General features: G+C 65.1%; 1 protein-coding gene across 6 annotated transcripts; it reads right to left on the bottom strand.

Annotated features, from left to right (window-relative positions):
• Positions 1–3,426: 3,426 nt before the first annotated feature.
• CUNH14orf80 (chromosome unknown C14orf80 homolog) lies at positions 3,427–13,612 on the bottom strand. 6 transcript variants are annotated; one of them, XM_021081647.1, is made up of 9 exons: positions 12,562–13,612; positions 11,647–11,725; positions 11,080–11,282; positions 10,641–10,796; positions 9,276–9,374; positions 6,610–6,696; positions 6,062–6,214; positions 5,715–5,729; positions 3,427–4,930 (listed from the first exon to the last, which is right to left on the bottom strand). In XM_021081647.1, exons 1-9 carry the CDS (start codon positions 12,601–12,603, stop codon positions 4,607–4,609), a joined length of 1,158 nt encoding a protein of 385 aa, XP_020937306.1. In that variant the 5' UTR covers positions 12,604–13,612; the 3' UTR covers positions 3,427–4,606. The 6 variants fall into 6 exon arrangements, with proteins under 6 accessions (XP_020937306.1, XP_020937303.1, XP_020937301.1 ...); XM_021081644.1 differs by lacking the exon at positions 12,562–13,612 and adding an exon at positions 11,822–12,345 and having other exon boundaries at positions 6,628–6,696; XM_021081642.1 differs by lacking the exon at positions 12,562–13,612 and adding an exon at positions 11,822–12,344.
• Positions 13,613–13,846: the final 234 nt, after the last annotated feature.

Raw genomic sequence — 13,846 nt, 5'->3', positions numbered from 1 at the left:
TGCCCTTGGCTTGGCTTCCAGGGTCTCTGGGGGCTGCACACCTGACTCTTGGCAACCCGGAGGTCTCACAAACCAAACTAAAAAGAGGAATATGCAATTCTTTCGTGGCGCAGCGGGTTGAGGGTCCGACGTTGTCACCGCAGTGGCCAGGTCGCTGCTGTGACCCAGGCTTGATCCCTGGCTGGGAACGTGCCACAGGCGAGGCCTCCCCCGCACAAAGAGGACTATTTGCAACCCACGCTCACAGCAGCATCACTGGAGACGGCCAAGAGCTGGAAGCGAGCCGAGTGTCCACTGAAGCATGAGGGGGTGAGGCTACTGAGGTCTGTCCAGAAACAGAATCGTTACTCGGCCTTAAAAAAGTGGGGCCGGAGTTCCCGTCGTGGCGCAGTGGTTAACGAATCCAACGAGGAACCATGAGGTGGCGGGTTCGGTCCCTGCCCTTGCTCAGTGGGTTAACGATCCGGTGTTGCCATGAGCTGTGGTGTAGGTTGCAGACGCGGCTCGGATCCCACGTTGCTGTGGCTCTGGTGTAGGCCGGTGGGTACAGCTCCGATTCGACCCCTAGCCTGGGAACCTCCATATGCCGTGGGAGCGGCCCAAGAAATAGCAAAAAAAGACAAAAAAAAAAAAAAAAAAGGCGGGGTCTCCTGACCCCGGCGGCGGCCACAGCAACATGGATGAGCCTCCAGGACTTTATGCAGCCACGGAAGGACAAATCCTGTCCGATCCCCCCTCACCCCAAGGCCCCTGGAGGCCCCAGACGTGTCGTAGCAACAGACCGCAAGTAGGATGGGAGGGGCTGGGAACTGGGGAGGGGGATGACCGCTGTTTCACGGCGACAGAGCTTCTCTGCTGCAACACGTGAGAAGTTCTGGTGGGTCCGCAGCACAGCAGCGTGAATGTGCCTGGCACCGCTGGGCCATAAAGTCAAGGTTAAGATGAGGAGCTCCGCTGCGGCACAGCGGGACCGGCGGCATCTCCCTCGCACCAGGAGGCGGGTTCAATCCCCGGCCCAGCTCGGTGGGCTAAGGGCCCAGGGTGGCCACGCCTGTGTCGGGAATTCCACATGCGGCGGGGTGGCCGAAAAAGGAAAAACACAGAAATGGCTAAGGGGGCAGTGGAGCCCTCGCTGGCCTAGGGAGTAAGGACCCAGCATTGTCACTGCAGCGGCTCAAGTTCAGTCTTGGCCCAGGAACCTCCAGATGCTGCGGATGCAGCCAAAAAACAAAAAAAAACAAAAACAAAAACGGTTAGGATGGCAAATTTAACATTATGTGTTTTTTACAACTTTTAAAAAAAGTGTCCCTAAAAGGGAAATGACAAAGCCGTGGGAACTGTCTGTAAATAAAGACTACAAGCAGACCAGAAGGAAGCGCCTAAAAGAGGGGCTGCCAGCTCACAAGCCCTCAGCAAGAGCAGCAGACCCCAGGCCCCGTCAGCAGAGCCCACCAGGCCCCGCACACGCCCTCCACCTGAATCCCAGGAGCCCCCTACCCGTCCTGCTCTGGGGGCAGAGGGGCTTTCCCGAATGGAGACGGTGCCCCCACCCCACCCGGAAGCTCCGAAATCCTGGTGGGGAGGGGGGCCAGAGAGCCTGCAGCCCCTTCCCCTCCCAGGCCCACAACCCCATGCAGCCCCCTCCGCCTGGACCTTCCTCTCCTCCCCCTCCAGGCCTGCCCCCAGCTTTCCCTCCCTCCTCCAGCCAGGCCTCCTCTGACCAACCCCCGGGCCGCCACGGCCACCTGCCCTTGCGTGCCTTTGGCTTATGGCGTTTGCTCGCCCCAGACACCCTTCCGAAGCCCTGCGGCTGGCATACATCAGACACCTTGTGAGTCCCCACTGATGGACCAGTGAAGGCTCAGACCAGCTTGGTCAGGAAGAGGAGACTGCGGCCGGGCGCCCTCAGCACCTGAGACCGCCGGGCCGCCAGCCGCGCCCACCAGCGGGGACACGGGTGGAGGGGGCTGCGGACGAAGGTCACCACCGTACCCCACCAACAGGACCTGCTCCTAAATGCCGCTGAGAAATGATCCTCTCACCCAAAGCTGGACTTGAGCAAGACACTGGCGACACCCCTCAGGCGTCCATTCAGAGGTGCAGGCTGGGGGGCCACCCCCCGCCAAAGCCAAGGCCAAGCCAGTCACCCAGCGCAAACAAGGACAAGGGAGAGGGAGGCTGGACAGTGGGCAGGGAGGTCAGGCACCCAAAGGAGCCGAAGTGGGAGGAGGGGCACAGGAGACAGCAGAGCGGGCAGGCGCGGGAGGGCGCACGGACCCGGCCTCTGTTCCCGACTCTCGTTCACACGCTCACAGAACAGGTGGAGCGTGAACCACAGCAGACCCAGGCTGCACATCCTCCCTGTCCTGAGGGCACGGCCCCGCCCTGCCCGCTGGGGCTGTGTGCCATCTTCTGACACACGTGTGTGTCCAGAGACTAAATGTGTAACTCCGGATCCCAGGGGCGAGCCCGCGTCCCTTTCACAGGGTCCCTCACCCACTCTTTAGCCACAGCAGGGCCTCCCGCCGGCCACACCCAGGGGCTCCGCAGAGGCTAGAATCCACCCTCGCCCCTGCCAGCCTTGGGTTCTGGTGCGCCCGCTGCTGCTCGGCCCCTGACAGAGAAGGCGGTAACTGACTTCCCTGATGGGTCCCTCTCCTTGCACCTGCCCCGGGGATCTGCTCGCTTGTCCCCGCTTTTCCTGACACCCCGCAGGTCTCAGATGTAGCAAATGAACCCTCCCACCCTGGCTGGTCCTCTCGTCTCTACCATTTCTTGGCAGATCCGACTTGGGGAGCTCTTAGGAAGCCAGAGTGGAGTGGAACACCCCACCTTCTGCAGGCCCGCGTCTCTGCGTCCCAGAGGGGAGCCCACGGTCCCGAGGTGCTGTCCCCAGGCAGACAGGTGCTCGGGCCAAGCAGCCTCGCTGCCCCTGCTGCCCCGGTCAGGCTGCAGCATGCACGTGGGCCTGCCCTGTCCTGCACCCTGGGTCTCCCTGGGTCTGGAGGTGGTGGGCAGGGTCTCCGCCCTTGTCAGGAGGGTGAACCTGTGTGTCACATGCAAAAGGGGACTGAGGTGGCTGAGCAGGGGTGGGGCAGGGCGTAGAGAGGTGGAGGCAGGAGACAGCAGCCTGTGAAGCCCAAGGTCCAGAAGGGCCCTCCCTGGGCCTCCTGCCGGCCCTCCCCCAACCACAGCCTGGTCAGGCTGTCAGACCTCAGATCACAGGACGGCGCCACTGTGAGCCAGCGTGCAAGTGCTGGCCTATCGCGGCAACAGTAGGCGCCAAACTCAGGGCCCCACCTGCTCCTGCCCTGCTGGCCTGGCCACCATGGGCAGCTCTGCTCCCCAAGGTCTTGGCCTCTCAGGCTGGTGCACCTCGTACGCCCCAATCACCACCCGAGGCCCACAGACGAATGCACTTGGGGCTTTGACTGCAACTGTGTATTGAATCTACAGGCCAGTCTGAGAAGCGGCAGGCCCACGACATGGAGCTCCGGGAGCGCAAGTCCCCAGAGCCACCCCAGGCGCACGGAGCCCACAGAAGGCAGACAGGGCCTGTTTCCAGACAAGGGTCCCGGCCGGCAGGAGTCAGGCAGGTGGAGGGCCCGGTCCAGCGTGCCCCGGCCGCCAACTGGGGCCAGCAGGGTCCCTCTGGGCAACGGAGTCAGGGAAGCACTCCTCAAAGGGAGCACTCCGGAGGCCAGCAGCTCAGAGGGGCCACAGCTGTGCCCTAGGACAAAGGAGGCCCAGAGGAGCTGGTGCCAGGGCGGGGAGCCGCGCACCCCTCAGGAGGATGGGAAAAGCCAAGGAGAGAGGGCCCTGGGGGCCCCGGGGCTGGACCTCGGGCCTGAGCCGGCCGTGGGGGGCTCTGGGGGCTCCGCAGCCGCAGGGTGGGCCCTGTGAAGAGCGCCTGGCAGGAGGCAGAGCTGAGCCCTGTGCCTGCTGTGCGGGGACTCCTGGGGGGACGGAGCCTGTTCCGGGCGGGCACACACACACACACAGACACAGTCCACTCTTTGTCAACGCAGAGCGCAACTCCCTGAGCCGAAGGAACAAAGCCTCTCTGTCCCTGGGGGCCGCCCCTCCCCCACCAGAAGCAGCGTCCCCTCCTCCTCCCCCAGACTCCCATCTAGCACCCCTGCCCCCCCACACACACACCATACGCACACCACAAACCACACACACACACTCTGCAGGCACAGGGCTGGCCCAGGGTGAGTTCAAGGTTACAGCCAAGCCATCTCCTGCCCCAGGGCCCTGATGCCCACCCTGCGCTGCTGGCCCTGCCAGACCCTCCAGCCGCAGGCAGCCCCCACCTGGCCCAGTGAGCCTGCGCTGCCCCGGGGCCCCTCCCCTGGGCCTGAGGGGAGCAGCCCCTCCCAGAGCAGAGAGCTGGCAGGGTGGCAGAGGGACATCTACTTCTGGGGCCTCTCTGGATCCTGAACGCCCACGGCCACCGCAGTGAGCCTGCCAAGAGCTCCTCGGTGGCAGAGCCCGTGCTGGCTCCGCCCAAAGTGGGGGAAGCCCGAGGGCTCAGAGTGAGGGCACCTCGGGCTGTGTGTCCGTCCGTGTAGGCCGAGGCCACGCAGCCTGCAGTCGGCTGCCCTCAGCGTCCAGGTGGCGGGATCCAGATGAGGCCGGGCAGGGCTCTCGCCAGCCTGGCCAGCTCCTGCCGACAGTGGCCCTGCAGCTGGCGCAGCACCACCTCCAAGTGGGCCTCCTGGGTCCTTAGTGCCTCGATCACCTCAGGGGCCCGCAGGCCCGGGCCCCCAGGCGCCCCGGCCTCCGTCCTCACCAACCGGCGGGGCCCGTGGGGCTGGGTCAGGCCCCCGCCTGGCTCCCAAGCCCGCTGTAGAGCAGCCAGGTCCTGTCCCACCACCTCGTCCAGGGCCCGCCTCGCAGCACTCCACGCTGGCCCGCGGTCTCCAACCTGCGGAAGACGACGGCGGGTGAGCCAAGGGGACCGGTCCCAGCGGACACTGGGCTCTCGCTACGCCCTGTAGCCCTTTCTAGCGCCCCAAGAAGGGCTGGGGCCCGGGTCCCACCACCCCAGCTCCAGCTCACAGACCCACCCCAGGCTCTGTATCGGCCTCACCAAGCCTCTGAGCCCGAGGCCAGAAGCTGCGGGCTGGGGACAAGGCCCGACTGTACCGCACAGCCCGCTCACCGGCTCCCGCAGGGCGGCTTAGAGCCCAGAGTGCAGACCCGCAGGGCACCCAACCCCACCCACCGCTCCAGGCGGGGTCAGGGCCAGCCTCCCACCTTCCCACTGCCTGGGGAGGGCCGGACCCAGGGGATGCCAGGCTGAGGGGGCGCTGGACCAAGGGCACCGCCTGGCGAGGACACCTCTGGCCCTCAGGGCAGGCCCCATGCTAGAGCCTGCAGGCAGCTGGAAGTGAGGAGAGGCTGTGCCCTCAGTGTCCCCAGGAAATGGCCTTGACCCTGATCCCGACCCCGCAGCAGGCGCTGCCATAAAGGACCCCGGCAAGGACGTGCCAAGAGCACTGAGCCCCGACAAGCAGCAGCCTCACTTCGCGTGAGACACAGCCTGCAAGAGCCAGCGGAGTTCCAGCTCCCTGCCCTGACAGGAGGGGCTCCACTCAGCCCGGTCAGAGGGGACACAGCCACCACAGCCGGAACGAGTCTCAGCTACAGGCCCCCGGGAGACACCCCGCTCTCTAGGGGCGCACAAGGCCGTGAAGGGGAAACCTCACCTGCAATTGAGGATGCTTCAGAAAAAGGACACAGAGCAGCGCTGATCAGAGCCACAAAGCCAGGTGCTCACCCGGCCCTGCTGGTGGGGAGGCGGGGGGGCGCCTGGGCGGGGCTGGGGGGCCCACAAGGCCACCAGCAGGTTAAATAGATCACAGGGCGTGGGCGGAAGCAGGGGGGGACAACAGCAAAACTGCCGTCGGAGAAGGCTCGGACCTCCGACGGGGTGGCTGGGGTGGGGCAGTGGGGGCGCCTCACCCGCACCCTCTGGCTTCCAGATTAAACAGTGCAAACCCCATGGTGGAACTCCAAGTCCAGAGCACCCCGGGCCAGCACCCCAAGGCCTCACCCTGGCCTCCCAGGCCGCCCGCCGGGCCTCCACGGCTTCCTGCAGCTGCTCCCACAGAGCCTGCAGCTCCCGTGCCACCGGCTCCAACTCTCGAGCCCCTGGCTCGGGGCTCCTGGGCAGAAACGTGGGCTGTGAGGCACCCAGGACCGTGTCCTGCAGAGAGAGACTGACGTGAGAGGGCAGGTGGCAGGCACAGGCCTCACCACAGGCCCGGCTCCCTGGGGGCAGGGACAGAGGCCTAGGGGTCAGTTCCCACCCAGGGGCACAGAGGGAGCTGGACAGCCAGCGGCACCCAGCAGGCCCGGCCAGAGAGGCACAGTGGCCAGACTGGCAGCAGGCTGAGGCCCCTGGGAAGTCTGAGACCTCCCCCCAGGGGCTGGGAAGGGTGGCGAGTGGACAGACAGACGTCTGGAAAGAGCCCCGTGCTCAAAAGCGGCAGGTCTGGGTGCAAACCAACGTCAGGGGCTTCCCCCTGTCTGGAAAATGGAAAGACCCCCCCACACCAGCCCAGGGCCACCGTGGTCAGGCGAGTGGCACGGCTTCCTGACCATCCACTGCCAGAAGACCTGCTCCCGGCGCCGCCACTCCAGGGCGGCCTCCAGACGTGCGTTCTCGCTCTCCAGCCTCCGCAGCAACTGCAACACAAACCATCAACCAGGGAGTTCCTGACGTGGCTCAGCGGTTAACGAAGCATCCATGAGGACACAGGTTCAATCCCCGGCCTCGCTCAGTGGGTTAAGGATCTGATACTGCCGGGAGCTGTGGTGTAGGCCACAGACTCGGCTTGGATCCAGCGTGGCTGTGGCTGTGGTGCCGGCTGGCAGCTGCAGCTCCGATTCCATCCCTAGCCTGGGAAGCTCCATGTGCCACAGGTGCGGCCCTAAAAAGACAAAAAAACAAAACCAAAAAACCCATCCACCACCCCACAGGGCTAGGCGCTCCCGCACCGAGACCCAGCCCACCACGTCCACCACTCTCTGGCCTCAGGCCCCAGTATCTCAGTCCCCTCAGCCCACTCGGCCCAACCGCTGGCCCAGCCATCTCCCCACAGGGCAGGGCAGCCTCCCCTCCCAGTACAGCCAGGCCAGGCCAGGCCTCTGAGCACACCCGTGACCCCCACATCCACCCCAACCATGAGCCCCCAGGGTCAGGGGCCGAGTCCAGGTGCCCCCTCACACGGGCCCTCCAGCCCACGTCCTGCCCTGACGGAGGGCTGTTCCCAGGGTGTTAGGGCGCGTGGGGAGGCCTCCGACGGGGGAAGCTTCCTGGGTTCTGGGGACCGTCCCGGTAACCCTGTAACCGCAGGCGCCCAGCTCGGAGGTGATGGGAGACAGGCCAGGGCACAGAGGGAGGAGAGAGCCTGGCTGCCCTCGCGCGGGCAGGAAGCGCCACACAGCCGCCGGCCCCACCTCGGACCCTTCACCCACGCAGACACACAGACACGCGCACAAAGACACACAGACACACACACACACAGATGCACACAGACATGTGCACACACACACAGACACGCACACAGACACACACAGACATGCGCGCACACACACACAGACATGTCCAGACACACACACACACACGGACACATGCACACAGAGACGCACACAGACATGTGCTCACACACAGAGACACACTCACATAGACGTACACACACGTACACACACTCATACACTGGCCAGGGAGAAGAGCAGCTTACTGGGTTCCTAAGAACTGTCCCAGGAGTTCCCGTCATGGCGCAATGCTTAAAGAATCCGACTAGGAACCATGAGGTTGTGGGTTCGATCCCTGGCCTCGCTCAGTGGGTTAAGGATCCGGCGTTGCCGTGAGCTGTGGTATAGGTTGCAGACGAGGCTTGGCTCCTGCGTGGCTGCAGCTGTAGTATAAGCTGGTGGCTACAGCTCCCATTGGACCCCTAGCCTGAAACCTCCATATGCCACGGGCGCGGCCCTAAAAAGAAAAAAGGCAAAAGAAAAAAAAAAAGAAAGAATAGTCCCAGAGGGTGCCCGCCTCCCTCCCGAGCCCCTGCACCAACGGCAGCCGTGGGCCCGGTCCTCCGTCTGGAGCCTCCCATACAGCCCTCCACCCCCAGCCCTCACTACCCTGGGACGGGGCAGGGAGGAGACCCAAGAGGTAGGAAGAAGGCTGCAAGCCCAGCTAGTAGCCCAGCCACTCCACGGCACGCCTGGCCGCTCACGTGGCAACCAGACATCATTCCAGAAGCTTCTGGGACCCTTCCCAAGAGTGCAGGCCCCTCCGGTAGGCTGCTCCAGGCTGCCACAAGCTCCCCATCCAGAACCTTGGAAGGAAGCCAACCATGGCCCCATCCACCCGGCCACACCACGTTCAGCCCTGGGGCACCAAGGCTCACCAGCCCCGAGAGCAGGAGAAGCAGCACCTTCCTGAGCCCAAGCCCTCACCACAGAGGCTAGGGTCCCAGGCAGCACCAGGCTGGAGCTGGCATGGCTTCTGCCCCACTCCAGCCCAGGGGGATCGGGGCAGGAAGGCTGGGCCTCGCTGAGTCACCCCTAAAAGGGGACTGAGCCAAGGGCCATCTCAGGACACCTGGATGCTGCCTCAGCACCCACACAGCCAAGCGCAGTCCTGCCCAGGCGGGACAGCCAGGCATCAGCCAGGAACCCAGACCCAGCAGGCCTCCCCAGGGAGCCGTCCTGACCTGGCAGTGGAGAGGCAGACCCCCTAGAAGCACGCGGCTCAGCAGCCAGGATCTGCTGGGCCTGGTAGCAAGGGCCACACACCAGTCCTGAGCCTCAGCCCTCCTGCCCAGCCAAGTGCCTCTGGACAGGCCACTGCCAGCCTGACCCTCACGTATGGCCAGCCCTCGGCCTGTCCCAGGGTCCCCCAGCCATGCTAGCCCGAGGGAAGGGACAGGGAGGATGGAAGGCCCCCGAGAAGGTCAGCAGAGTGGAGGCAGCCCCGCCACCACCAAGTGACACTCGCACGGACTCAGGGGCCAGCACCATCAGCTCAGACCCTTGAGTGGTCTTCCTTAACCCTTCACTGGCTGCCAACCTGGCCCAGACCCCTGTGCCCCCCTCCGGCCCTGACAGTAGCCAGATACGGGCGCACACCCAGCAGCCACCGGATGGTCCCCCACTCAGGCAAGATGGTGAGCGTGGCCAGAACCTGCAGCTCAGAGCTCGTCCACAGCCTGGGATCCCCTCGGACCCCTTCCCACCTTGGTCCCACCAGCCCTCACCTGCCGGCCACCCTCCGGGTCCCTGAGCAGCTCCGTTTCAGTGACAGACAGGTGGCCAAGACTGCGGTCGCTGTGGCAGCCACGGGTGTATAAGTGGATCTGAAACAGGTGGCATAGACCCCAGGCTGAGCAGGGGCAGGCGCCCCCAGCACTAGGCAAGAACAGTACAGAAAAGGACACGGGATCCAGAGAGGGGCGGGCTCAGGAGAGTACAGCACGTGTGGGAGCCTGGCCCAGGCCCCAGTGCCCACCAGGAGGTCCCTGCACAGGGAGGGCACCCCCACCAGCTCCTGGGGTGCGGCAGAAGTGGAGTGGGGGAGTTCCCGTTGTGGCTCAGCGGTAATGAACCTGACTAGTGTCCATGAGGATGAGGGTTCAATCCCTGGCCTCACTCAGTAGGTCAAGGATCCGGCTCGGATCTTGTGTGGCTGTGGCTGTGGCACAGGCCAGCAGCTCTGACTCAACCCCTGGCCTGGGGACTTCCACATGCTGCGGGTGCAGCTGCAGAAAAAAAGAAAGAGGAAAAAAACGAGAAAGAGAAGAAGCAGAGTGGGGTGTCCTGGCTTCCCCTGCAGTTCAGCAAGTGCCAGGCTCACGCAGTGGAAGAAACAGCCCCCGGACAGGCTCTGTGGTCTGGTGAGACCAATGGCAGGGACACAGACTATCCGGGTTGGGAGGCAGGGAGGGCACCCCAGGGAGTGAGGCCTGAAGGGGCAGGGCGGCCAACTGGGAGGCAGGTCCCTCACAGGAGGAGCGGACCAGAGCCCAGGCTGGACGAGACAAAGGAAGGGGCCCGGGAGAGCCGAGCTGAACGAAGGCCCTCTGCCAGGGGCAGATAGATGCAGGGTGGGGGCGCCAGCACCAAAGAGCCCTGCACTGGGGGATCCCTGGGCCACCCACCCAGCCCTCTCTCAGCCCAGACCATGCATGGGGTCTGGGGGGGACACCTGTGCCCCTATAGCTGAGCCGTTGGGGCCTTGAGGAGCCCTGCAGGAGCTGCATGCCGCCCGGGAGCCTGCACAGGATGCGGCGGGAGAGGGCGCCTCCTCCCCACCTCAGGTCCCAGCAGCAGGGCTCACAGGGCCCAGAGCCCATCTCATCTCCACGGCTCAGGAGCTGAGTAGGAGGCCTCTGGGGACTTCTGGCGACAGGAAGGTGGACCCTGCAGGCACCCTGCCCCACAGATGCCCAGCCACACCTGCTCTGGGCCCCGTCCTGGACAAACTGCAGCCCTAGGGTCAGGCTCCGGGCCACCCTAGGCCTGTGCCTAACTGGCCAGCACCCAACCTGAGCTGGGAATGCAGGACAGGCCCCTGCAGCACAAGGAGTAACTGCTCCTGGGGGGCTGATGCAGGAGGGTCCTACCTGGCCCAGGAGGGCACACTGCTCCTGCTGACTGGCCATCAGATTTCGCCACCGGAACCGCAGCTTCCCCATCAACCACTGCAGGTGACGGATGTCCACGTGGCCGGCTTCTCCCATCCCGGGAGCAGGCGGGCCAGGGCTGGCCAGGGCCTCACACTAGGGAGGGGGCAAGGGTCAGGCCCTGTTCCCACAACCCAGGCAGAGGCCCGGGAGGGGAAAGAGAGAGGAGGCCCCCCTGGGAGAGAGAGCCCCAGGTCTCGGGGATGCCAGGGAGAGCTGGGGACAGACCCTGTGTCCACGCACCCCACTCTGGCCTGCTTCTGCGTGCTCACCCCAGAAGGCCACGCCAACCCCGACAGGGTTCACCCCCACCGGTCCCGCGCCCACACCCAGGATGCTGGCCCGGACTGGGCCCGGGTCACACTCACCCCGCACCTACCTCGCACACAGGCATCTCATCACCCAGCCGCACGCGGCTCTGGGCCAGCAGCTGCTCAAGCAGGGGCCCGCGGGCCAGGAGCCAGGCCAGGGCCAGCAGCAGCTGGCGGCTGCCCTGGGAGCCGTTGTCCGGGAGCTGTGCCAGCGCCTGGCTAGGGTAGCCCTGGGAGCGCAGCGCTGACTTCACCGAGCGGGCCTGGGCCTCTGCAGTAGGAGATGTCAGCTCAGGGAGGCCACCCACTGGAGGTGACACTGCCCAGACCCCTAAGGGATGCTGTGTGACCTCAGAGCAGAGACCACGCTTGGAAAGGACAACCGGAGCAGCTGGACTTACCCAGGAGACAGGGCAGCCGGCCGGACTACAGGGGCAGGCCTTTACCATGCCTGTCAGGGTAGGCCTTTACCAGCGAGCCAGCATGGTTTTTACGGGAGGGGCGGGCCTTCACCAAGGAGCCGGGTGGGCGTGGTCTTTACGGGAGGGGCGGGCCTTGCGGGTCGCGTGGTGGGCAGGGCTTTGCTGGGTGGGCGGGGCCAGAGCCCGCGCTGGGCGGGGCTTTACGGGGCTTACCCAGAGAGAGTGAGGCCGAGGCGCCGTCTGGCGGTCCCGGCGAGAGCACGCGGAAGAGCAGCCGCCAGAGCGCGGGAGCCTGCGAGGATCAAAGAGCGGCCGTCAGCGGGGTGGGCCGCCTCCCTGTGTCCTCCCGGGGCCCCACTGGCCCGGCAGCCTGCCCCGTGGGCCTCACCGCTTCCGGACAGTCGAACTTGGCGCGGCGGAAGGTCTCGGGGCTGGGCCCAGCGGGCAGCGTCCGACTCAGCGCGGCGATGGCCTCGGGCAAGGCCCGGGTCGCCTCGTCCGGGCCCACCCGGCAGCGCCGCCGCCGACCCATGCAGCCCGCCCCTGGCCTCCCTCGGATCTCGCGCCGCCGCCGCCGCGTCCCCTCGCCCAATCCCTGCTCGAGCTGGGTCCCCGTGCCCAATCGCCCTGCAGGTGCCGCCTCTGCTGGGCCTGCGCCCAATCACCGCGCAGTCTGGGACACGCCTCTAGCTCTTGCCCAATGAGCGGTGCCCCCAGCGTTTGCGAACTGTCTGTTCCGTCCCCTGCGTCCGGGACCTATACGCGTTGAGAGCTCGCGGCGACACCTGACACTCACTCTCCCCAGACCCCACCAATCAGCTTCCCACCTCCCCTTGCACGGATTGGGAGCCTAGCAACCGCCGGGGTGTAGGCGGCGGCGCTCCTCGCGCCCCCTGCTGCCGGGAAGGCCGGACCGCTGGGCTCCACCCGCCCGTATTAGCGACCCTGGCCGTGGCCGCCGAGGAGACAGGACCCCACAGCGCGCGGGCATGTGCTGCTCCCGAAAGGCCAGCAACTCTCTCCCCCTTCAAACCTACGCCTGCAGACCCCCGCCGGATCCTCCCCCCCACCCCCACCCCCACCCCCATCCCCGCTCGCTCCATCCCCTGTCCCGCCAGGCCCCTTTACCCTCCACCCATCCTCCGCCTCTGGCCTCCCTCTGTCTTGCATCGCCAGCCTCTCTTTCCTGCCATGGAAGAGACAGTCTTCGACGTAACATCAGCACGGCCACTTTGGAAAGCAGTCCGGCGGTTCTTTCAGAGCTACGCGTAAGTTTACCGGACAATGCCAGTGCCAGGAACCTATGAGGACTGAGGTTCACGTGCGCGGAAGTTCACGGCCGCTCTGCTCATATCAGCCAAATGGAAACAATCCAAAAGGCCAGCGGCCGAGCAGTCAGCCTTAGAACGGAACACCCAGCGCCGCTGATGCTGTCGGAGCGCTGGGAAGCGCAGACCCGGAAGGCTGATGCGAAACGCTCTGTCCCATGCACCTGCCGTCTATAGGAAATTTCCAGAAAAGCAAGTGTACAGAGACAGAAAGCAGGTCAGTGCCGTCCTGGAAAGAGACTGGGACCGGGGAGTGACAGCAGTTGGGCACGAGGGAATTTTCGTGGGTGTGGATGGTCTAGAGCTGGATTGCGGTGATGGTTGCAGAACCCCATGAACTGGTTTAAAAGCTCAAATGTGACTGGTGAGTTTTATGGTATTTAATTATACCTCAATAAAGCTGTAAAAAGGACAGAGTGAGGGAAGGAGAGAAGGAAGAGAGAAGGAGGAAGAGGGAAAGCGAGAAAGTGATGAAAAGAAAGAATCCAGTCCTCCCTGGATCCCAAGTGCTCCTTAAACAACTCCCTCCAGCCTTGGCCAAGCCCACGGGAAGTGTGGTCCAGCCTGATCCCCCATCTGCCTCCCAGTCCTCACCTTCGCCCACCCCTCTCACCCCGTGTGCCCCGATAACCTTCACCCCAGGCATCCTCACCCCGGGAGGCTGTTTCAGGTCCTGGCCCCAGCGTGGCTTACCTTCAGAGGGCCCCTCACCCACCCACAGGGGCATTGCTGCGGAAAGCCTCACCCCCACCCTCCGTCTCCTCCTGCAGCTGGGGGATCCTCCCACAGGTGGGGCTGGGACCAGTACAGGCCTCCAGTCTGACCCTGCCTTCTGCCTCCACAGCTCAGAGGCCACCCTGCTGACCTTGCCCTGGCGCCCTGAAGCCCTCAGAAGCAAGACCAGTGTCCGTACCTGCCGGACGTGGTTCCTGATCCGCTGTCTCTGAAACCCAGCGGGCCCCTTCCCTCTCCAGGCTTTGCACCTGTTGGGCCTCCTGCTCCGAGTGCTCTCCTCCCCACCCCACTCTGCCTTGGCTCAGCACTCACCCCAGGGCTGCCCTCTAAGGCTTCCAGCGCTGCCTCTC

This window comes from Sus scrofa, unplaced genomic scaffold, assembly GCF_000003025.6.
Source record: "Sus scrofa isolate TJ Tabasco breed Duroc unplaced genomic scaffold, Sscrofa11.1 Contig1914, whole genome shotgun sequence".
Classification (NCBI taxonomy): domain Eukaryota; kingdom Metazoa; phylum Chordata; class Mammalia; order Artiodactyla; family Suidae; genus Sus; species Sus scrofa.
Note: the sequence above shows the minus strand (reverse complement) of the source record. Positions and strands in the feature narration are given on the sequence as shown.